This window comes from Antedon mediterranea, chromosome 7 (assembly GCF_964355755.1).
Source record: "Antedon mediterranea chromosome 7, ecAntMedi1.1, whole genome shotgun sequence".
NCBI classification, from domain to species: domain Eukaryota; kingdom Metazoa; phylum Echinodermata; class Crinoidea; order Comatulida; family Antedonidae; genus Antedon; species Antedon mediterranea.
This window is the reverse complement of record NC_092676.1, coordinates 1,035,748-1,060,824: the sequence shown is the minus strand read 5'-3', so window position 1 is coordinate 1,060,824 and position 25,077 is coordinate 1,035,748. Positions and strand designations below refer to the sequence as shown.

The 25,077-nt window shown below is 31.8% G+C and overlaps 1 protein-coding gene across 1 annotated transcript in view; it reads left to right on the top strand.

Moving 5' to 3' along the window:
* The window catches only part of LOC140055612 (brefeldin A-inhibited guanine nucleotide-exchange protein 3-like), a 33,253-nt gene extending 9,121 nt beyond the window's left edge, over positions 1–24,132 (top strand). Inside the window, exons 6-25 of the mRNA XM_072100950.1 lie at positions 635–677; positions 2,129–2,204; positions 2,397–2,516; positions 2,970–3,273; positions 3,863–3,987; positions 4,371–5,209; positions 5,557–5,753; positions 6,149–6,314; positions 6,692–6,808; positions 7,270–7,485; positions 8,071–8,299; positions 8,691–8,999; positions 9,847–10,138; positions 10,925–11,104; positions 11,324–11,603; positions 13,934–14,380; positions 17,586–17,874; positions 18,498–18,726; positions 19,981–20,108; positions 20,914–24,132. Of these exons, the coding sequence (XP_071957051.1) occupies positions 635–677; positions 2,129–2,204; positions 2,397–2,516; positions 2,970–3,273; positions 3,863–3,987; positions 4,371–5,209; positions 5,557–5,753; positions 6,149–6,314; positions 6,692–6,808; positions 7,270–7,485; positions 8,071–8,299; positions 8,691–8,999; positions 9,847–10,138; positions 10,925–11,104; positions 11,324–11,603; positions 13,934–14,380; positions 17,586–17,874; positions 18,498–18,726; positions 19,981–20,108; positions 20,914–22,393 (6,066 nt within the window). The 3' untranslated portion in view covers positions 22,394–24,132. The remainder of the gene's footprint in view (positions 1–634; positions 678–2,128; positions 2,205–2,396; positions 2,517–2,969; positions 3,274–3,862; positions 3,988–4,370; positions 5,210–5,556; positions 5,754–6,148; positions 6,315–6,691; positions 6,809–7,269; positions 7,486–8,070; positions 8,300–8,690; positions 9,000–9,846; positions 10,139–10,924; positions 11,105–11,323; positions 11,604–13,933; positions 14,381–17,585; positions 17,875–18,497; positions 18,727–19,980; positions 20,109–20,913) is intronic.
* The last annotated feature ends 945 nt before the right edge of the window (positions 24,133–25,077 follow it).

The window sequence follows — 25,077 nt, the reverse complement described above, 5'->3', positions numbered from 1 at the left end:
TTTTTTTTTAAGTAAATAATTAATTAATTTGGTAAATGCTGTGTTTTCCACAATTATGTAACTAATCTAACTAAATATAATTGTATTAATCAAATTAGCCAGAGATATACATTTACTAACATATTAATTTTTTTTTGTCTTTACATAGCAATAATAAATAATACTCATATACATACACATGCATACACACAAATATATCTTAATCTGTACTATAACCAAAGAACTATAATATAATTGTATTAATTAAAATCAGATAACTACATTTAACAACATAACCATTTTTGTTTCTTTAAAAAAAATACACAATATATTTTTAATTTTTAATAAATATATGATTGTATTGCTTATTTATATCAATTGCTATAATTATATAGCGGAGTGAAGTTGTGGTTTGGTGGCTATGACGCTTGACTACCAATCCAAGGGTCTTGAGTTCAATTCCTGTCATACTTGAACCCAGGATTTTTTATAACGATGACAATTTACAACTCCACTCCAAAAGACTTAGTTTGTTATGTAGAGCATCTTGTGTATAATGTTTGTCTTGTGAACGGTATTTCCGGGGGAAGGGTGAAACACACATACTGTACACATTATACAATTTTTTACACACATTTATAACTTGTCTTTACAGAAGGAAGATATAGCTGATGTGATGGCTGAGTTCAGTAGTAAAGGTAAAGATTATTTCAATTCTATATACAATGTTTACAATACATATTACCTCTTTGACTTTTAACAACTTTTTTTGTGGCTTTATTGAGGTTTTTTTGGTTGCAATTTGACACTGCACATTCCAAAATATTTATCACAAACGTAATAATAATTGCTATATAAATGACTAAAGTTCAGATTTGTAATAAATAAATTAAAACAATAAATATACAATGAATAAATAAATTTTCACAATATATTATATACACAATATTCGTATTATGAAATTATTTAATGGTTTTAATGAAAAATATCTACAGTATATAAATCCTCAAAGGTATGCTTACGTACATTTGGCATTTTATTGTTTTTTTTTTTTTATTCTTTATATCAAACCAACAGTGTAAAACACCAATAACAGGTTGAAAATAAAAGCTAAACTATAAAATATGAGCCTATAAATATATACAAATGAAAAAGAAAATTTAAATAATTTCATTAATAATACATTTAAATTGAGAAAAATTACAGTTAAAAATATCTAAAGAATTATTTGTTAAAATACAAGAATTGTACAATGACGAGAGTCTACAGAAAATACCATTTTTACAAACATTGACACGAGAAAATTTAACATGAAGAAAGGGTTGTCTATAAATTTATGTTGTTTTAGTGTGTGTATATGAATATATTTATGTAGTATAAGTTGTAGACAAATGTTTTTATTTGTTGCAATGTTTTCCCCAATCAACTGGATTCTTTTCTTTTTCATACTTTATTAATCTGTTTCCTTCGAAAACCCAAATTGCACCCCTTCACGCAAACCTCTGCTTCCAATAATGTAAGTACAAACAACACATTTTAAAATAAATTTATGTTAACTTAATTTTGTGTGTGTGTGTCTTTGTAGCATGTGTATTTAACATTGTAGTAATATTGCGTAAAGTTTGTCAACATAGGGCATGTTCAGGCTTAATAATTTACCTGTGTAAGATGCTAACTTACTCGGGTAAGATGCTGACTTACCTAAGTAAGATGCTGACTTACCCCGGTAAGATAGTGACTTACCTAGGTAAGATGGTGACCTACCCAGGTAAGATGGTGACCTACCCACCAGAATTAGCAATAATTGGTCCATGAAGTTATACCTGGGTAAGGCCACAGTTGTAATGTGCTCAAATGTAGTTTATTTTTGCATGTATGTGATGTAATATGTTTTGTAGTATTATCACAAATAGCATGTTGTTTATTATAACTTCCACCTCTGTGATGTTAATTCAGTGTGTGTATAGTTTTTTATTTTTTTGTTGCAAAATTATCAACCTAATCAAGAATAATTTTTTATGTTATCAGAATATTAAAAATCAACTTGTGAGACAGGTAAAATGCATGTTTAGATACATATCAATTTGTCGTATTGTATTTAGTATATTTATTTATTTTAATATTTTATCATTTTCAGATGATGATCTAGGTCCAACAGCTTCTCTTTGTCAGGATATGAACAAAGTACTTGAATTTCTTTGCGAGAAAATATCTGACAATCAAAAGTAAGTAGTATACTATATTGCCTGGTACTCCACAAGTTTGTGCCATAAAGGCCTTTATTACTTATTTCATATTTATTTAGCCCAACACAGGGAAAAAATATTATATAAAAAACATCAAAAATTGTACAATAAACTAAGAGTAAAAAACAATGTTAGGCTTTAATCTCAACTGTAATGTTATTTTTTTTTTAGATTGAACAACAACCAACAAAAGCAGCCAGTATTAACTATGTTATTAGAAGCCATATTATCAATGTTAAGCAACTCCAGTCAAGAGCTAGGCAACAATAGCAACTTTATTAAGATTGTCTGGTGAGTTGCAAATCAAGTGATATTATATGTATTTATTTACTAATAGAACTTTTTATTATTTTTTTTATTATTTATATTAAACACAACTGGTGTCCAATAAAAGATGGTTGTCTTCCAAATTCTGAATTCAAATCTTGTGCATGCCGTGGATTATAAGAATGCAGATCTTTTTCCTTGAAAACATCGAATAATTTACTGGGCTGAATTGCGCAATAGTGGAGGTGACAACCGTCTCCTTAGGGTCCCATCATGTCATACAGCAGTGCCATGCAACAGCGATCATTCACCTGTCTACATCAACATATGTAAATGACAAACAAAATAAAAAAGAAGATGTTGTCTTAATGCTGACATAGATAGTACTGAATACAGTATATTTGAGAATGAATAACCTCCAGATAATAATAATATGCTTGTGATTACAATATCAATATTTGTGTACTTCTCTTGCAGGCAAAAGCTATGTCCAACACTAATTGCCATACTTGGTATACCAAAAGATGACAAAGACCTAGTGTCATTGTCACAAGAGACAGATGCCACTTCCGTCCCAGACCAAGGACGTGGTTCTAGCTACTCAACGACGTGTACATCAGTTACTTCCTCCAGTCGAGTGATCTACAGCATCGCTGCTGAGTTGGTGAGACTGGTTGGCACGGTGGAGTCTTTAAGACCAGTTTTAGGGTCTTTGTTCCATAGGATCTTGTTGTATCCACCACCACTACAGAGGAATGAAGCCATTAAGGTTATTAAAGAGGTAGGATTTAACTTCCAACCCTTGAGTTCCATAACATTTTTAATCCATAAATAATCTCGCCAGTATTCTGACCAATTGGTTTACAAGATGAGGGTGGCCGTCATTTTAAACTATGCAAATTAGGCAAAATGTCCTAATATTGATAGTTGTGTTTTTCTTATTCTTATTCTTATTCTTTTATTGCCAAATATAAAATACATGAAAAACACGACATACAAAAAAAAACAACAATAGAACCAACTGAGTGAGCTGGCATGGGACACAAAAGCGAACTTAATCACTATGACTTAAAGCCTGTGTTCCCCACTCACCCAGTTTCACAAGCAATGAATATACCATCTTAAAATATAATATATCAAGATTCCAAAGCTAAGTTTAAATCATAATTTAAAAAATATATAAAAAAAGAACACATTTTACAAAAAAAGACATTTTTCTTGCAGTCTAATTTTACTTTTATTTCCCATTAATGCTCAGTAGGCATAAAACATTAATAATCTGTATTCATAAATTATTGTATGCTTAGGGAATAAAATAATGGATTGACTTCAATATGACCATGGAATAATGAAATAATTTTGTTTTTCAGATGCTGTCGAATCCTCAAAGGGTACTTGACATGGCAGGCCCTCCTCTGCATGACGTCAAAGGAAGCAAGTCCAGTCTGAATGATGGAACCAGAGAACGAAATCCAGATTTAGATTTACTAAAATTGTAAATATTTTATGAACTTCTTTAGACTGATAGCTAGTAGTCATTCTGTTGAAACACTTCTCTGGATAGTGTAGTATTTATTTGATAAATAATTTCAGTAATGAAAAATAGTTTGTGTCAAGAATGCATATATAGTGGAATACCTCCTTGCATTGACTTTATACATATGTTTTGTCTGTTATCCTGTACAACCTCAATTTTTTTTATCTGTACAATGATTTGTTAGATTGAGCATCTTTGTTTTTTTGCTATGGATTCATTATGTAATCATGGTATTCCAAAATAAAAAAATTAATGAATATAGGCTGAGTAGTTATATTTAATACTCGTTTATTGTTAACATTCCATTTAAGATATTATTTGTATACTACTACTACTTGCAGGTTACTAGATGGTATTGCTGATTCCAGTAATTGCAAGGACAGTGCTGTGTGTCATTCTGGTGTTGTCTGCGTTCTAGGATTCCTGACATCACTTGAAGAGATCACTCAAGGAAAGCATTTATCAAAGTATCAAGTTGAAGAGATCAACAAGATGAAAGAGGTAGTCATTGAAAGAGCGCCATCTACGGAACCAACTCAAAAGGTTGTTGAGGTTGTCCGAAAGATTGAGGTGATTAAAGAGGATGAACCGACCAGTAATGACTACATGTGTGTCGAGATGGCAGGACAGAAGATTGATAAGCCAGGTAAACCTAGTGACACATGGCTGGTTGTTGAAGGTGATGAACAAAAGAAGGAAGATGAAGACAGTCACCCATCTGAAGACAATCCAGAAGAGAAGGATGGTGAGGATGATGGCGAACAACCGGTAGAGAAGGTAATACTAGAAGAAAGCAAAGTGAACTCTGACCTACCAGATGGGATAATTGAAAGTCAAGTCATAGAATCAGAAGAAGTTATTGAAAGCGTTTATCTTGAGGATGAAAACACAGAGAAAGAAAAATCAAACGATGTTGAGGAAGAATTGGCGGCTCTGACCGACGATGATGGAGTTGATGAAAATGTTGAAGATGAACCAAAGTTGACGGAACTTGATGAAAGGCAGTTAAAAAGAAGACAAGAGATGGAAAAATTGGCAGAGAAGAATGAAGAAGAGGAAAGGAATGGCGCAAGGCAGTACTTGGAAGCTTTAATTCAGTTGCTTCCGTCAATCATTCCAGAGGGAGATCCTAAGTATGTTGATGAGATGCTGCTGGAGTTCGCCTCTAAATTTGTTGGAAGTAAGTACTTAAGAAATAAAGTACAATAATATTTTTTTTTGTATCATTCATAATTTCTATTAAATTTAATTACAGCTGAAAAAACAACATACCTACAGTATGTTATAGTGATTGGGTTCACTGATCCTCAGTCCTTGTTTTGTTTATTTCATGTGTTTATAATTTAATTGGTAATAAGAGAATTTAAAAAAATGTATTTATTACATATACTGTAATCAATTTAATGTTACACTTTAAAGAATCTCTGTTAAGATGAGAAATAATATAACAGTTTGCTATTCTTCTGAATTAGCCTAAAAAAGTTTGTAGCAGAAATTATAAATTCTATAAACCTTGTCTTTATATAGATTATACTATGAAGCGCCAACAGACAACGCAAGAGAAAGGCAGTAATAATTCATCACCGACCAAAAGACTTAACCTCACTCCAGTCATCAATGCTGATGGTATATATGTAGCAACATACTATGCCTTACTCCTCAATCTCAAGTTGTTAAGGAGCGGGCATTATGGGGCTGAGGAGGCACAGATACCTATGACTAAGGTAAGATAGATGAACCAATTTACAACTGCTTCTGATTTACATGCCATGCATGACAACATTACCCATAAAGCAAAGTACAACAGATTATAGTCACAATCAGCATGAACCAACATAAACTAAAGCTTGGGTACCTAACGTACTCGCAGCACGACTACCAATCTCAAGGGACAATTTGGTGATCCCACTTCGACGCAATGTAAGTTTGGATGATGTTATGAGTCACGATTGGTCAAATTACTTCTGGTGCGCTAATGTCCCTGTGTTGCATCCAAGTGGATGACAGATTCCATGTAGCTACAGAAATAGTGTTGCTTGAGCTCACTTCCAGCACGTCTGCTCTCGAGCATTTGAACATCACATTAAAACTGACATCCATCAATTGTTATATTTTTTAGCAACAATTTGTAAACAAAGTTCATGACAGTGGAATATTGATCTACCTGTCATCAACGTGGCTAGGAGAACTGTACAACCAACTGCTGCAGAAGAATGTGCTAGGCCTAGCAGGATACAAGCCAGAATCAGTCCAATGTAATAAGGCTCTTATCACACTGCTTACAGGTAAGTTTAAACTTACAATCTTCTCTTGCCTTACTTAAGCAAGGTTCTCTTGCCTTACAGTTTAGGTAGACATATTATTTGATAGCTTGAAGGGTGGAAACAAGTTGCATGCGAGTATAAGCAAGTTGCATGGCCTAGCTGGTACAAAATTCTGTTTCTTTCTTCAATTTCTCTATTGTACTGTATTCCTGATTTAAAATGTTTTAATACTTGTATTAGTATTATCATATTAAGGCTGTGATTTTGATATCAAATAAAATGAAAAGAAATCAATTTTTCTGGAGGTTGAAAAGGTCTTTTTAGTGATTAATGAAAATTTGTTACCTCATGCTCTAGATAATAATTTCTCAATCAACATTCATGTTTTCATCTTACAGAAATAGATGGATTAGTGAGCCGTGAAATTGGTGGTCAAATGATGCATGATGCAACATCACCAAGTAAAGTTGTGTTACAGATTGTGTCGAATGGCACCGATCAAGCCTCGGAAGCAGGTGAGTCAGATTAAGTGGACTGGGTGTGATTTAGTATTTGTTTGTAGGTTGATAATGTGGGGGGTCTGTGATGGTACAGTAGTAATTTATAAATAATACCACGATTTTGGTCTGGTATTAAAATAAATGTTATGGTTAATAAAAAAAAACATCATAGTATGATAAATTTCATCCTTTGATGAATTCATTAGAAAATGTGTTTTTAGTTTTAAAAATCGTGTGAACACAAGTAGTATTTCTTTGATCATGGCCATTAATCACCATGTTCTTAATGTGTCAAGAATGCACATAACAATGGAATGCCTTGTTGCATTGACTTTATATATTTAAATTTGTTTGTTTTTGTACTATGAGTTCTTAGATTAAGATTTTTTTTTTCTTTTGCTATGGATATATTATGTAATGGTATTCCGAAAATGATGAATGAATGAATATGCACAAATCACTCATCTTTCTTTTAGGTATGAAGTTTACCCGTGGCGTTCTTGTGACAATGTGGAACCAGATCTTGACCGTTCTTGCCGCTCCTCTCTCAATGCGTGGAATTAAAGGGATCGGCAGCATAGCGTTTCTACTGGGTACAGATGGCGCTAAAGAACAGAACTCGCGTGATCGCGATTCAATCTGTATGAGTTTGGATGCTCTTCGCAAAGCAGCTGGACTCAGTTGTCTTTTAGGTAATATATTTCACCTATCCTAGTTATTTTGATAACAAACACATTCACAGGTTTATTTCTATGGAGTGAGTGCAGAATCTGTTTGGACTTTAGCCTATTCTCACTCCTGGATATTTTTTTCATTGGTGACCGAATAAATATTATTAATATTATTTTAAATATATCAGCTTGTTATACTATTATTAACATTCAGAGCCAAGCACCTGAGTATTGATGTACTCGTCATGAAACAGCCTGTAGTGCATTAAAATGTCCAAGTTACTACTAGCGTCTTTAACTGCTTATTTCTATTATTACTAACACAGTGTATGCAAATAAATAAATAAATTAATGTTTTCAGAAGGAAAGACAGCCATTTTTAAATGTATCCAGTAACTATAATTCATACAGATTGAAAACTTAATTGCTAGTACAACCTTTGAGACGAGTAGGGGGTTACCCTGGTGTACTAGTATACACACAGCCACTGTCACACCTCATCATATATATACACTGGGCCCTCTGGGAGAACAGTCTTAGACTGAAGAGGCTACCCAATATAAAGAATAAATAAATAAATAATTCTCAATTTTTTTGTTTTTCTAGGACTCCAAGATCGATGTGCCGCAGTATTCGCCCATCTTGCCAATGCCTCATGCGTCAGCGAGGAAGTCTCTCAACCAATGGGAGAGCAAGGCAAGAAGGGGTCACGTAAGAGCGCAAGCAAAGGTGGCGTTAGGTTGCATGCAGCTCATGTTATGAACATGGATGCTCTGCTGTCAATGGGATTGGAGATGGGAAGCCATGCTGCCCCCTGTTGGAAACATGTGTTTAGGTATGTACATGTGTTTTGGTATGTACATGTGTTTAGGTATGTACATGTGTTTAGATATGTACATGTGTTTAGGTATGTACATGTGTTTAGATATGTACATGTGTTTAGATATGTACATGTGTTTAGATATGTACAGAATAAGGCATTTCATTTGTCATTTTGTATGTATCTAAATAAGTCAGTTGTGTCAAACAACAAGGATACAATGAAAGGCATTATTTAATTGATAATCATTATACCATTCAAGTTTTCTAAATTAGTAAAGTCATTGTTTTATTTGAAATATTTATAAAGGAATCAAGTTTCTTTAAAAAGAGCAGTAAAAATTTAGTATTTCATAATAAAATAAAAATTATATCAGCCGTAACATTTAATTGTGTTTTGTTATCAGATGTTGTGCTTACGTAGCACAGTTAGAGCATTCTCACTTCAGCCGTAATAGTGGTCACCAACCCTCATTGAGTTTACCCAAGATGCCAGACCACCAAGATCATCACGACACCTACGACGACGATGATCTGATGACACCGTACTCCCAGATGTCGGTTCCTGCTCCGATGGCAGCTACTGTCAACGTTCAAGACATCATCCAACAGAACAGTCAGGAGTCTGGTTTTGAGATGAACTCTGCAAGAGGTGGAATACTGAGTGTCGCTAACGCTGCTAAAGCTGTGTATGCACTGTCCTCAGATGTGGACAGGTGAGACTCATCATTATCATCATCATTATCATCATCATTATTATCATTATCATAATCATTATTATCTTCATCAGAATCATCATCATTATAATCATCATTATCATCATCATTATTATCATTATCATAATCATTATTATCTTCATCATAATCATTATCATTATAATCATCATTATCATCATCTTCATCATCATCATCATTATTATCATCATAATCATTATTATCTTCATCATAATCATCATCATTATAATCATCATTATCATTATCATCATCATCATCAGTGTTATATCATCATCATTATTATCATCTATCATCACTATCATAATCATCATTATTATCATCTTCATTATCATCATTATAATCATCATTATCATCATCATTATAATCCTCTTTTTCATTTATTATGTTTAACTATAGTCATACACATACATAACGCATGGCCTCATAAACATTGTTTACAAGATTTGTCATTCTGTCCTTTATTGTTAATAATAATAACATAAATTTATATAGCGCTACTTCAGAAATTTATCAAAGGTGCAGTGTAAGAGTAAAGCAAGGTCAAAAAACTTTGTGAAAAAAGTGTGTTTTTAAGTTTAATTTAAAGCAAAGTAGATTGGGTGAATTACGAACTCTATAATGTGACTTGTTTTGTTCGTTGCCTTCCATTTTCTAGTGAATGCAGGTTTTGAGTTTTACCACACACTTAAAATTCTCATCTTTTTGACTAGTTGCTGTTGGATGCAACATAAAGTTTAAACACTTAAAAACGCTAATAAATGTACACCACTTGATCTCTCTATAAAATTTGTAGTCTTTTTCTGATCAAAAAACTAATTTCTGTTTGTAGACTTTTTGAAGAAGCAGCTGGAAACTTGAACCTAAAAGCTTTACTTGGATTTTTGCGAGAACTACGTGCTACGTCACAGCTGCAGTTGTTCAGCAGCGTAGCCAAAGATGACGAGTTTTCAATCATAAGTCCAACGTCACCGAGCAAGTCACTACAGACTACGTGTTATTCTAGTACGTCGCTACATCTATTCAAGATGGCTGATGTTATGCTACGCTGCAGCAGGAGTAGGAGTCGGCCTTTGCTTCATATCATGCAGGCTTGGAATATAGTAGCACCACATTTTGTAGAGGTGAGATTATCATTAAATTACCTTTTGTTTTTGTAATAATAATGTTTAAATACAGTATAACACGATAACAAGACCTTACAAAATGATAACATTTTGTAATTAATATCACGTTCAAATCCCCTTCATATCTCTCTGACCTTCTCCTCTTCACATACCTTCCCGGCACCTTCGCTCGTCTTAAAAAAATCTCCTTTCCATTCCGACTTTTAACACTAAACATATGGCTTAAGCACATTCACTTCTGCTGCCTCTCGCTTATGGAATGACCTACCCGCCTCTATTAGATCATGTTCGTCTACTATCGCCTTTAAATCTGCCTTGAAAACTCATCTTTTTCTTTCAGATTGAGCTCTCTCATACACCGCGCCTTCGATTATTTACTGCTGGAATTGGCGCGTTATAAATTCGTATTATTATTATTATTATTATCATTACTTTTAATGTCTTCATACTTAAAAACTCTGTCTACACTATCAAAATTAACTAGTTTGACAAAACAAAGTGCGATGTGCCCAAATATGATAATGATATGATATCATCGTGTCCATATTTGGGCAAATCAAATTTTCTTGACACATAAAATTTGATAATGTAGACAGAACTTAATCCTAAATCATTGTCCAAATATCAACATTTTTATCATTTACGCCATTATTAGTGCCTATAGCAAAATCATCATATTTTATCTGCATTGCGGGAAACATTACATTTCCGTGAATGTGTCATGAATTCGAAATATTTGTTTACTTTATCAATATTATTGATTTGATGTTTATTGTGTTTCAGGTGGCTTGTCATAAGGATCGTCATGTTTCCAAGAAAGCTATCGCATCTATCCATGACGTCCTTACAGAACTATTGACTGACAAATCTGAATTGCATCATTTTAACTTCAACGAGTCGTTGTTCAAACCGTTTGAGAGCCTTTTGCGTCTTGAACTTTGCGATGAAGACGTTCAGGACCAGGTATGATTTAGGAGCTTTTGTCTCGACCTAGGACATATGTATATTTATGTAGTGCCCTTTTCGTGGAAGAATCATGTTCAAAAGCCCTTTACATAATAATGCAATCATGTGCATGCTTCTTGTTTACATCAAAGAAAAATTCTCAAAAAAACCCCAAAAAAAATACCACAAAGTTACATTTACAAATTACATTACATAATCAGTATCTATTTTCTACAGGTTGTAACATCAATTTGTGAAATAGTAGAAGAATCATACACGAATATCAAATCAGGATGGCGCCCTCTATTTGGAACATTGCGTGCCGTTCGTGTTCATCGACAGAAATTTGAAAATATGGACGATACCGGTTATGGTGACTCAAGCGAAAGGACAGAACACCCAACAGCTCCTGTGTTTGATGTTTTTGAGGCTTTCTTGAATACAGAGAATGTTGCTGTGTTCTCAAATGCTGCTATTGACTGTATTTTATGTCTTTTGAAGTTTGTCAAAGGCCCAGGTATGTCAAAGGTCAAAAACTTTTTTATACCATTTATTTTTTAGTTGAGTTAGTAGTTGTCTCAATTTCATGAAAGCCTGTTTTAAAAAAAAAGCTAAATTAAGAAATCATGAATGCAATCATATTGTAATGTACTTTCACAATTAGAAATTTGTTTTATTAGTGACTTTTTTTCTTAAAAGAGGTATTGTCCCCCAAAATCATGAAAAATAAAGTTTTATAAAATCAGACTTTTTGCAGTTTTAATGAAGTTATTTACTGTACTTCCATAGAAAAAAAAAACGAAAGAAGAATAATTATTTCCCTTATAAAAAGATAGAATAAACAGTTAAATTTGAATATTTTTTTCCCGTTAAATTACAGTTTTTTCAGTTAGATAATGTTTTTTTCGATCCAATTTTTGAATAATTATTATGTGACATTAAAATGCCATATTCAAAAACAATAATTTTAAACATTATTCAGGGGGACAATATATCTTTAAAAGCTGAACATAGTAATGCACTGTATGTACTTTCATGTTTTGTGTTCTTCTTTTATTTGCATGCATATTATTTTAATATTTGTTCCTTTCCAAATACCCTTTAGGAAATATAATGTATTTTGTTGTCAAACCTGAGCCTCTTTTAGATACAGATGATGAGTTTGTTTTAGTGAATTCAGGTAACATTAAGTGTGTCTGCATGCAAGGTGATGGGTACTTAAGTCTACACTTAATTGGTAATTGGATGGTTTACTAATAACTATGCTGAATAATTGTTTAACTACTGCAAAGTAGATTTGCGTCAGTTTAATCAGATAGTTTGTCCTAACCCTGAGGTTTTTGTTGTTGTTTTTTTTACCATATTTAATGAGGATGATCCATCCAGCAATTTCTGATCATTAGGGACCCTCAAATGTTTACAAAACAAACATATACACAAGATGCTCTACATAAACAAAGTTTTATTACAAGTCTTTGGGAGTGGAGTTGTAATTTTGACCCCCAGATCACCAGTCAGATATTCATACTCCTGAGCTTGCACTGATTATTCTTAATATGTTTGAAATTTGTAAAGGGTTTGTGAATTGAGTTATTTTACTAATATACGCAGCTAGCTAAAAGTTTAAATATTTTATCCATTGCTTAGTCATCACTTCTACCTATTGCATCTGAACGAGATGGGCAGAAGAAAGTGCTACAGAGCAAAGAAATAACTAAGACTGCCATAAGATATAGAAACAATGATAGAAGGAGAAAAAACAGAATTTTTTTAAATTTTCAATTTCTTCAACATATGTTATATACTAATGTTTTAGTAAAGTCTAAATTTGATTGGAACAAAACAAGTTAACGAAGATAAATCTCCTCAAAATCCTGAAATCTAATCCAATTCTTCAACAATGTTAACAAAAAACTCATTTTTGTTTGTGCTGTCTGTTTGAAATGAACTTTTGACTTTCCTTATTGTGTTGTGTTAATACAATTCACTATTCATTACACAAAGTTTTGGATTTTAGTTGCCAATTTGTGACAGTATCCATCACTAAAATGAGTGAAATATTGTCATTTAGTTTAGCGAGCTTAACAGTGTAATCCACACCTTAAGCTCCGGCTTACTTAAACATATATAATAGCTAGTTTCAATAACAATACATAACCTGTGTAACATTTATATTTGCTTTAACAAACATAATTCTAGAAAAGTAACATACTACAGTGCTAAGTTACACACTCTGGAAAAGTCAAACTTAAAGGAAGCAAGCACAATGGCTACTAAAACTCTGTCTACATTATCAAACTTTATGTGACAAAAAAGTGTGATGTGGCCATATGGTAGTGATATGCCCACAAATGGTAGTGACATATTACATCATCATGTTCATATATGGGTACATCACATTTTTTTGTCACATAAAATTTGATAGTGTAGACAAAGCTTAACAGGTTGTAATCATCATGGGGGTTTGAATTCCCATTGCGCAATCCAGCCTGCGTCAACATGTTCATGCTGACGATAATTATGTAATTAATATTGTACATTTTTTATCATTTAATGTTTGTTCTCTCTGCAATTTTATGATACAATATTGATCTATTCTTAAATTACAGATAGTGATTGTTGAAGTATGCCTTTTGTTTTAAGTGAAGTGAAATTAACACATTCATTTTATGCTCAATGTTTTTTTTAATTTACATATAATTTGTGAATACTAATGGCATATATATATTTTTTATATTTTGCACTACATTATGATAAAATTGTGAACAATATATATTTTAAATAATTGAATAAAGTTGTTTTTTTTATGTAATAATTAAATTTAATATTGTATACAATCTTTTACAGTTGAACCAGATACAAATTGCGCTTACAGTGTCGGCACGACTCTTCAGGCTGTTGACCTCTGCCTACCAGCATTAGACTACCTTCACAGATGTCATAAGATCCTTAGTTCTATCTACAACATGCCAACGTCACCATCATTCCGAGGCTCACAGTCCATTAAAATGAGTACTAAGGGATTAAGCCCGCCCTCTGAGTCTCCAATCCAGGAGCTTGGATCGAGCGAGACGTTTGTTGTTCTTGATTCTAAGATCGTGTATTCACCAGAAGAAATGGAACTTCTGAAACCAGTGTGCATCGAGGACATCGATGATGAAAGCGGGATCATTTGTGTCTGGTTCCTTCTTCTGGAAGGTTTAACTGGCTCTGTTACAACTTGTCCAAGACATTATCAGCCGCAGACTTTGCAGCTGCTTTTTGAGGTTCTAAGATCAGTCAATCAAACACCAGGTAAATATTTTATTCTTCCAAATTTCATTTCATCCTTTTTATTTTAGAAGCAGTACACTATAAAAAATAAAATAATATAATATGAAAAAAGAAAAATAACTATTGAAAAAAAAACTGTAGATAATAATCTTATCGTTTACTCTGAAAAAAAATACCATAAATTTACTGTACATGTAACAATAGGAACATTGATGTTTACATCCAGACTTCAGTGAGCATGCCCATTATTAATATTATTATAGTTACATTTTTAAGGACGCTATGGAAACTAGCTCTATAGTGACTCTCATTTCATTTGACTGTCTAGTTGTGTAGTACCTCTATGTGCTAGAGATTCTTGTATTGTAAAATCAACCAAAAATTGGAAAGCATTTGTTGTTGTTATTGTTATTTTCTTTTTTTTTTTACATAATTAATAAATAAAGAAACAATGCCCAGATATAAATTATGATCACATTTAAGTCAAAACTGGCAGATAACCAGCTGGGGCCAAGTTGCTATACAGCGCCTACAATATTATACTCATTTATTTTTAATTTGTTGCTTTTATTTTCTGTAACTGGACCATTTTGAAAAGCAGTAATATGTTACTGAAAATGCAATTCAGTTTAAAGAGAGAATAAATAAAAATAAAATAAAAATCAGTGGTGGCGCCACCATTAAAGCAGTATTTATACACCTGAAACCAACTATTTGTTTATGTTTTGTTTCCGTTCACCTGTTTCAAAACTCTCGCTTTGATTATAACCGATAAATTGCTTTTGAAATGTGAAAGGTCAGAGCAAACAAATAAGCTACTCAAAAAACAAATATAAAACATTTGATAATAATTAACAGAAAATAAACATGAAGGTTATATAATCCGTTTACAAATAATGTGTTTGTTTGAATCACTTCACATTAAAATTATTTAGGAATAACAGTTGAAAGAGCATCAACCGTACATACTTTAAACTTTTTTATTATTTTTTATTTCATACTCATCCAACAGCGTCAATTACAGGATGGATAAACTATTTAATAATTTATCATGCTTATAAACTAAGTCTCATTTGAGGCTTAGGGAGTGGAGTTGAAAGAATTGTGAGTTAATACAACCCTGGCACTAGGTCAGGATTGAACCTCGGACCTTGGGATTGGAAGGCAAGCGCATTGTATTTTTTGTGCCCTCTTTTAACTTTTTATATGACATCTTGTTCTCAGTTTTATGTGATTTTATTCTTTTTTACTGTTTGTGCGACAATGTTTTTAGACAATTTTAATATGTGTACTTTCAGCCAAAGTTTCAAGCCATTCTTGAGTTTGACAATAAAGTTGATTGAATTGAATTTAATTTAATTGAACCACCAAGCTACAACTCCACTAAATGTTGTTGTTTTAGTTTTATAACAGATAGTCACCAATTACATAGCTAATATTTAATTCTAGAATTAAATATTTTCTTATTCATTCATTCTCTTTCAAAACAATTGAAATATTTGTTTTGTGACAGGATAAGAATTAAAGATGTATAAATAAAATCAGACTTTGTATAGGTTATTTTGCAGTTTTTCAGTTAATCACTTCCATAGAAAAATATTCCATAATTTTACTTCTAAAAATACAAAATGAACGATGAATTTTAATCAAAAACTTGTTGTCTGACGGACTATTTGACTATTTTTTGCTTTAGTTTAAATTACATTTTAGATACATTTTTTTTTCAATCCAATTTTTGGTCAAAAATGAATTAATAAAACATTAAAATGGCATATTAAAAAAGTGAAAAAACATATTGTCTACATTAAAAAATGTTTTTTTACACAAAGAAAAAAAAAGTTCATAAAAAGTTTAGTTTATATGAAGAGCTTCTAATTCTTCAGAAAAAATAATGGATTTAAATTGTCTTATGATATCTTTAGGCATTTATCACCATTCACATCTCTTCTGTCATTTTGTCACTTGGTGACGTTAGTTATGTCATTGAGGTTTAATATCATGTACTAAATTAAATTAACTATAAGTATAGCTTTAAGGTTTAACATTAATGTACATCATTAAAATGATTGTGTTCAATATGTTGTGATATTTGTGTGTCAATTAAACATTACAAATCTGTTCAGAGATTAAGAGTCCCCCCCCCCCCCCATAATGCTAGGGTTAAATCATCTTGAGTTGTATTCCATTTCAATGATTGTATGTTGGTGTGAAAGCCTATGTATCTAAAGTAATTTTTTTTTCCTCCTCAAAAATCGTATACATGAATAAAATCAACGTTTGTACAGATTGTTCCTTATTGATTAAATAGAAATGTATGCTTACAATGTGTCAAGACATTAACATTCATTAATAACATTAAACACTAATTAATTAATATTTAACATTGTATGCCAATAACAGTATGTTTTATAACATTACACTAAGTTTTTAACAAACCTAAACATATTTCAATACATAACAGTAACACATCCAGTTTTTCATCAAAGATGATCACAGACAACAATATGTCAATATGTCTGAGTGCAATGTCACTTTAGACATTTAAAAAAATGTAAATAAGTAAATGTTGCTGCGAGATCACATTTGAAATATTTATATATGTGTTTTGTGAGTGTTAGTTAATCCGTCACATGTCAATGAGTTTTACAAGCAAGCTGGCGATTTTACAAATTAACTTGTTTTTCAGGTGTGTAGTATCAGTTTAATGTTTGCTGTCATTTTGTACAAGAATTATAGCTTATTGAAAGATATCTTTCCAAGATATTTGAAAAACAAACACACAATGTGTAGATTTTCTGCTGTGATTTAATGTTCAAAAGACTTGGTATATAAGGTCATTTATTTCTCAAATAAAAAATAACTCTACAACATGGAGAGGTGGAAGAAAAATATTTTAATATAAATTATAATGAATTTTAAATAATTGGTTGTTTATACCTCAATGAGATTTGTGCTTTTGTATTATAATGTTTTTTAGTCTGTATAATAATATTGTTAAATTTTATATACTGTATCAAAGTTTTTCTCCTTGAAATTAATTATTAATGTTTATATTTTTGTAATCAACTCGCAATTCAATTTTTTTTGCCAAAGAGTATGAAAATAAAAGCCATAATAAGAATAAAAATAATCATGATGATCAATTATGATAATGCTTAACAAAGTTTAGTTAATATTTCTGAGGTGTACTGTAACTAAATGATGTCTGTTTTTATTACAATTTTAGGTCCACAATTTGCAGTTTACTCAATCTCTCATTTACTCCTACCAATGCTGCAATCGTGGGTACGACGTGGACGACAATCGCCGTCGTTTTGGGACACCAGTATCGCAAACTTCAAACATGCTTGTGGTCTGACTACTGATTTGATAGTTGATTTGATTTCGTATTTTGTTAAGAATAACAGCTGTTTAGATGGGGTGTACCTGATGATAAAACAGCTTGTGGATCTGCTGGTAGAGTGTATTGGACAAACAACAGAAGCGGTATCAAGGCTTGGCTGTTCATGTATCAGGTAACACATCCCAATAAAATTATCCATAAATAGAATACAGTTTAAGAGCCTTGACAACCCATTAAATATGTTTATTATCTGGAGAATTAAACACATTGACTATTATAGTGATTAACATAGTGGGAAAGTTTTGAAAGTGCATAAATAGTGAATTTCAAAATCGCTGGAACACGTGTTTTATATTATTATTAATGAACCTCAAGTTTACTGTTTAATAAAAATAGATTTGTAGTGGTTGTTTTAAACCCAAGGTTTGTTAAATGGACATTTTTTAACCACAGCATGTATGATTTCTAAGCACATGTTTTACTTTTCTAAATTTCTGTCTTCACTATCAAACTAGTTTGACATAAATGATGTGCCCAAATATGGTAGTGATATGATATCATCATGTTTTTTTGTCACTTAAATATAGCATGGAGGAAATTTTTTTTATTTTTCCCTCCATGAATATAGTGATTTATAGTGTGGACAGAGCTTACACCATGCCAACCAAAGTATTCAAACTGTATTATTTAAAACAAATTAATTGAACTTAAAACATTGTTCTTTTTAAAATCTACAAATCACTATTTAACATCTGCATGTGCTATTATTGAGTTATTTTATTGTTTCAATTGCAGGCACATGTTGTTAAGTGCCGGTCCTATTTTGACCCACGAAATGTGGACGTTTGCCTGTAAGGGAATGCAGCAAGCGGTAGAGACAAGTCTACATAGTTTGAAGCGCTTGATGGCGTGCTTCCATCCAGGCTCGGATGATTTCATGGGTGATGTTGGACAAGTTAAAGTAGCAGCCAGGCGTGATATTAAACCAATGGACTATTTTAGGCTGCAACACTTAGCACAACAGGTAATTCTATGCAATCTCCTCTGTGTTCTCGTTAGTAGAGTCAATGTACTTAAATATGGTTACATTAGTAGATTAAATTTATCTTATAATAGTTTAGTCCAGGCCCATCCCCATATTGACATTTTTAATTCCAGTCTTAATCTGTTCTGTTGTAGTTTAAATGTTTCTGAGTTGTAATTTGTTTTCTGTTTCATGCTGTAAGTGGTGGATGTGCTGTTGGTTTTTTATTTTAAAAATAAAATGTAATAAAAATAACTATGATGTTTATATATTTTTATTGTGCATCAAAGAACTATCTATTTTCTCTTATTGTTTTTAATTTGAGTTCCAGCTTCTGGTTCTCAATAATTTTGATTTATTATATAAAATATGATTTGTTATCTTATAATTATATAATAATTTTCTAATTTTAATAATTAATATTTGTGTTTTATATAATAAAATATGGTTTTTTATTTAATTAGTAATCATTTTATAATTTTAATAATACTTGATGTTAAGATTATATTGGTTTATTGACCTCCGTTGACCTATTGCTTTTGGGAATGAATGAGAAATGTAGGTTAGGAGTTGTAACATGAAGATGCTAATTCTGTTTATCCCTACCTGTCCCGTTAAAAGCCCATGATTACAGAAAAGACTTTGAATCATGTTAAAATTTTCAAATTCTGAATTTACAACTTTTTCTAATTCATTTGTATGTTTAAATTTACTTAGATTAGAACATTTTGTTGATGACTAAAATAACATGTATGCTAAATCAACAGCTTCTGTCCGCTATCAAACGAAAACTTTATGTAGATAGATTTATTGATAGAAAAATGACATTTAGTATTTAGTAATCTGAATTTGAGAAATTGGAATTCATCGGTCAGTCACATTTTAAAACTTGGAAAGTTGTCATTATGATTAAACAGGAATATATGTTCTTTGAAAGGATTGACAGCTGTTAAGAATCTTAAGGTAGTTTTGTACAAGTTCTCTCTGCCAAAGTTAAAAGTTTTTAACAAACCATGAAATATTATAAAATGAGATGGTTTTGTGGAATTTTATTATCCTAGTGTGTATATGTCCAGAGGGTAGTAGTTACAATTTTACAAGTTTAATATCAAAAACCCTGAATAAAAAAATCACTTTGTAATGGTAATCTTTATTAATTACTTGTAAGTACGTACTTAATGTGCTCAAATGAAAATAGTATACTTAGTATCTATTGCAATTAATTTAATGTTTATATTTAATGATGTATTCCAGGTATTTCTCCTTGAATGTCAACGAAGTCCAAACTTTGACGTAAACGAGGAATCAAGCCGGTCGTTCATCTTTATCTTGTATCCTCCGGAGGTTGACACGACAATGAAACTGGACCTTATTCATACAAGGTAAGAATTCATCTGTTTTTTACATGAATAATGTTATCTTTAATTGATTTTTGGAATAAATTCACTTGCGATTGTGTTCTATATTTAAATCATTATTATACTATACAAATCCAAAGGCAAAATATTGAAAAACAATGGCAATACTGTGGCTGGATCTCAGTGAAGAAACAATTAAAAAGTAAAAATCTCAATCAAAACGATAAAGTGAAAAAAAGCCAGAAAGTCATGCTTTTTCTCACTCATTATATTTGTATTTTTAAAGTAAAACTTTATATTTGATTGAAAATGAAATAAATGTTCTCAAAATAAACTTTAGATTTGCAAATATGTCAATTCAGGATTATTTCCTAATATTTAATTCAAACAAGCATTGCTTTTATTACAGTATATGTATCCAAATTGTACATTATCAAATATGTCATTTTGAGCTACCAAAATAAACCTAAATCATAAACCGTGAATTTGACCTTCAAAACATTTATTAGAACAAAAGGTCATATGACTCATTTCTCGTTCCATTTGACAATCTCCATATAAAATATATTTTATTGCCAATCTACACTTTATGTGTATGGTGTAATATTCAAATTTCTCGTTTAAACCCAGATCATTTTTACCATAGAAGAAAAAATAATATACATTGATAAATAACCCCTAAAGTATGTCCACACCTGTGCACAACTCAACTCAGTTACTAGGCTGCAAGCCAAAGGTTGTTCCCCCTCATTTACACTTTTAGTGTCCGCTTTATCCTACATGTCCTGTTTTTTATTTTACATTGAGATGATTTTGGTTTTTTTTTTAGAGTTCACTATCGAAATATTGTCCTTGGCCTTCTGGCACACCAGTTGCTGATCCAAACACTGGGTACAATCTTGTTATATGGAGCACAGAGCCAGACAGAAAATGAGGTACAAGCTATTGCCAAAGGCAGTATGTCATCTACATTGAGTTTACACGACTCTGTTAATGGATCTAGCAACGTCAGCACTGGTGAGAGTTCTTTACCAGGACTTCTACCGTACCTTTCTCCTAAGAACTTAGCTCTGTTGTTGGAATGCTTTGTCGACTCATACCAAACGGCTTGTGAGTTTAACATCCGTCCTGGGATGAAATTCCTTCTACAGAAAGTTGCCAAACTGGATGTTGCCGTCAATATGTATTACCAAGCGTGTATGAGCTTCACATTCTACAGTCACACACTTCTTGAACTCTGTCACCATGCCAAAAAAGACAACCTGAATGTGGAACTTGTGAAAGGCATTGTGAACAAACTTTCTCATCGTTCCAAACCAGACCTTCCTCTGTATGGAGATGAAGATGTGGTTCCTTCTAGTGATGCCGCTGACAATCAACCAGATGATGTCAAAGATACAAATGCTGAAGTAAAATCATCACCAAGACTTCGTACAAGAAGTACAACTTCTACCTCTAGTGAACAATCATCTTCCATCCAGCTGTGCCCAAGTGTAAAGAGTAGTATTGAAAGCTTACATCTGAACTGTGACCTGAGCTTCTATCCTAATGAAGACAACACAAATTATGAGTGGGTTGTTAAAAGGTTATATGGCATTTGTAACGATATTATTGCTTCATACTTACAATTCCACACAGAAAAAGATTCAGATACCTCAAACAAGAAGGAGGAAGAAGTGCCTCTCTTCTTCTTCGTTGCACCTAAATCTCCAGAACAGTCGACAGCCGGACGAGATCCTTATTTTCATTACCATGATGGCGAACCAAAGAGATTGTTTGCATCGCAGTGGACCCCAAAGATTAAACACAACGAGCTAGACGAGTCGACTCCAGAACAAGGAGAGATGTATGATGAACCTTCATCACCAAAAGACAGTAAGATCTACACGTTAGCCACGACCAAGACAATCAAGAGTTTGATGCAGGAATACAAAAAGAGAAAGACTCATCATTCGCGATCCGTATTCGTAAAAAAAGCAACGTACAAAGAATGGAAATACACTCAGCAGCCGACAAAACCAAAGAATGAACACATGTCATCGGATGATCGACGTAAACAGGAGAAAATCAAACTAGAGCAGAAGTCGTCGATAATGAAGGATCACGATGCGCTGTTGAAGTCTTGGTCTGACATGATCCTGTCTTTAATGCAACTGCTTCAGCTTTTACCAGATCTCCAGTTCCAGAGTATCTTGCCAATAGTCTTCCCGTGTGTTAATCAGTTAGTATGTCAGGTAAAGAACGAAACTGTACGTCACGCCGTCATGGAATTCATGGAACGAATCGCACACCTTTATGGTGTCATCTAATCAAGAAAATATTTAATTTTCATACATTTTTTTAACATGCTTGCAACTTTGTTTTATTATATCAATATTTTTTTTTTAATTTGAATTTTATTACAAGCAATATTTATTGACTTTTTTATTACTTTGATTAAAGAAATTATTCCAGTACACAGTGGAGGTAAAACATTTATAAAGTACATTAATATTTAATTATTTATTATCGCCATCATTTCTTTTATATTTTGTAACAAAATAATCATTCCATTCAATTTTCAAGTAAAATGCTAAGAAATATTTCCAATTATTTAATAATTTACTGTTATTAGTTTGTAGTAATAAAGTAGAGAAGATGAATACAATTAACTGTATACCTTGAAGTTCCTTCCTAAGGAATCATTTCAAAATGATTCTCCTGCAGTAACTGCAGTAGAATCATTTGGCATGGTTTATAATGTAATACCATTTGATTCAAATAATGTTACTACTGTATAAAAATGTTTTCTAATAATATAATTTATTATACTGTAATTTAATATTAATAACATTTGTTTCTTATATTTATTCGGTATCTATCTGTTATCTATAATTTCTAGTATAACTTATTTATCAAATTTAAAATGTTTGGAACAACAGAAAAAAGAAAAGAGGCTATACTTGTATAATTATTGTCTTTTGTTTGTTCTGGTGTACTTAAGTTGACTTAATACCGGAATTATTTTTAAATTATTTTTGACATTCCTTATATTATAACTTGTGCTTTACTATGTGTGATTTAGGTTCCAAAATGGTGCAATATATGAACTACTTTCAAATGAATTAGAATAAATGTTTTATGTGATTTATTTCCAGGAAGTGAAAGCAAATATTTAAAACAGTTAAAACTGTTTTACTTCCTGTTGATAATATTGATAACCTTAATTTATTTGTCATAAACCTTTATTTGGTTACATGATTTTTTTTCATTACAACGTTTCGTTTATTTAGTTTTTTTATAAATATTGTTCAGACTTTGAGTATGATTTATTAACAAAGCCGTAAATGTGTTTTGATCTAAGCCTGGGATTATTCAATTTAAATTCTACTATAAATTTTGTTAACGCATCTATTCAAATAATTTATAGATATAAATTATGTTTATGTATTATGGAAATGGTTTAAAATAATATTACATTTAATATTAAGTATAATAATGCTAATATTAGTACTTCTATAATTGATAGGAAGCTACATGTATTTATATACTCGTTTACTTAGGCACTTTCGTGTACTTAACGAGCCTACCATGAGATATACTTACAAAGCACAGATATTCCACACACTTAACCGCCACCCCCCCCCCCCCCACCTTTCCTATAATGCTTTACACGCAATATGCGCTAATTCTTTACGCGCAACTTGCGCTAAAGCTTTGCGTGCAATCTCTGCGCGCGCTAATGCTGTACGCGCAATCTGCACTAATGCTGTACGCGCAATCTGCGCTAATGCTGTACGCGCAATCTGCACTAATGCTGTACGCGCAATCTGACGAATCTGTAATAATTAATTTATCATCCAAAATAGTTTATTCAATTAATTTTTAATATTAAATGTTCGCAATAGTATATCATTATTATTATATACTGTACATGCATTTGTTTTTACTATAACTTACAATTATTAGATACTGTATTACAAGAAGCGGCACCACATTTTAGATTGTTAGTGTTAAGTTGATTTTCGTTATTATACTTTTTGTGTTTTATTGGGTTTGGCAGGGAAAATAAAAGACAATATATACATTGTGTGTGGTATTTGATTCATTGTATACTAGGCCTAGCTAAATCAACAAATATCAACCTTAATATTATATTGATGTTTTATTCTTTCTCCCTTTTTTATAACAGAATAATACACTCACACAAACAAATAATATTTATATACGAGTATATAAATATAAAAGGAAGACCAAAAACAACATGGATGGCAAACATAAAAAAGGAAACAGAACTTTTCAAACGCGGACATATACACATGCTTGCTCAAAAACGTACTGAGTGGCGAACACAAGTGAGACGCGCAATGTCTAACGACGATTAGCGTTTTAGGAGATATAAATATATAGTTATGATAGCACAATTGACAAGGATTTTTTCAAAAAAATTGCAAATTTTCGACCTTTTTATTTTTCTATAAAACTGGTTACTATAGCACAATTGACATGCGCAGCACCCATTAGTCGCCTCTGCGCATGTTTATTATGCTATATTAACCATTTATGTCAAAACTGGTTACTATAGCACAATTGACATGCGCAGAACCCATTATTCGTCTCTGCGCATGTTTATTATGCTATAGTAACCATTTATGTCAAAAAATAAAAGGGTCGAAAATCGGTCATTTTTCGAAAATTTTCCTGTACTATATAATAGTACAGGGATTTTTTTTTAAAAAATGGCCAATTTTCGACCTTTTTATTTTTCGATAAAACTGGTTACTATAGCACAATTGACATGCATAGAACCCATTAGTCGCCTCGGCGCATGTTTATTATGCTATATTAACCAGTTATGTCAATTGACATGCGCAGAACCCATTATTCGTCTCTGCGCATGTTTATTATGCTATAGTAACCATTTATGTCAAAAAATAAAAGGGTCGAAAATCGGTCATTTTTCGAAATTTTTCCTGTACTATAGTACAGGGAATTTTTCAAAAAAATGGCAAAT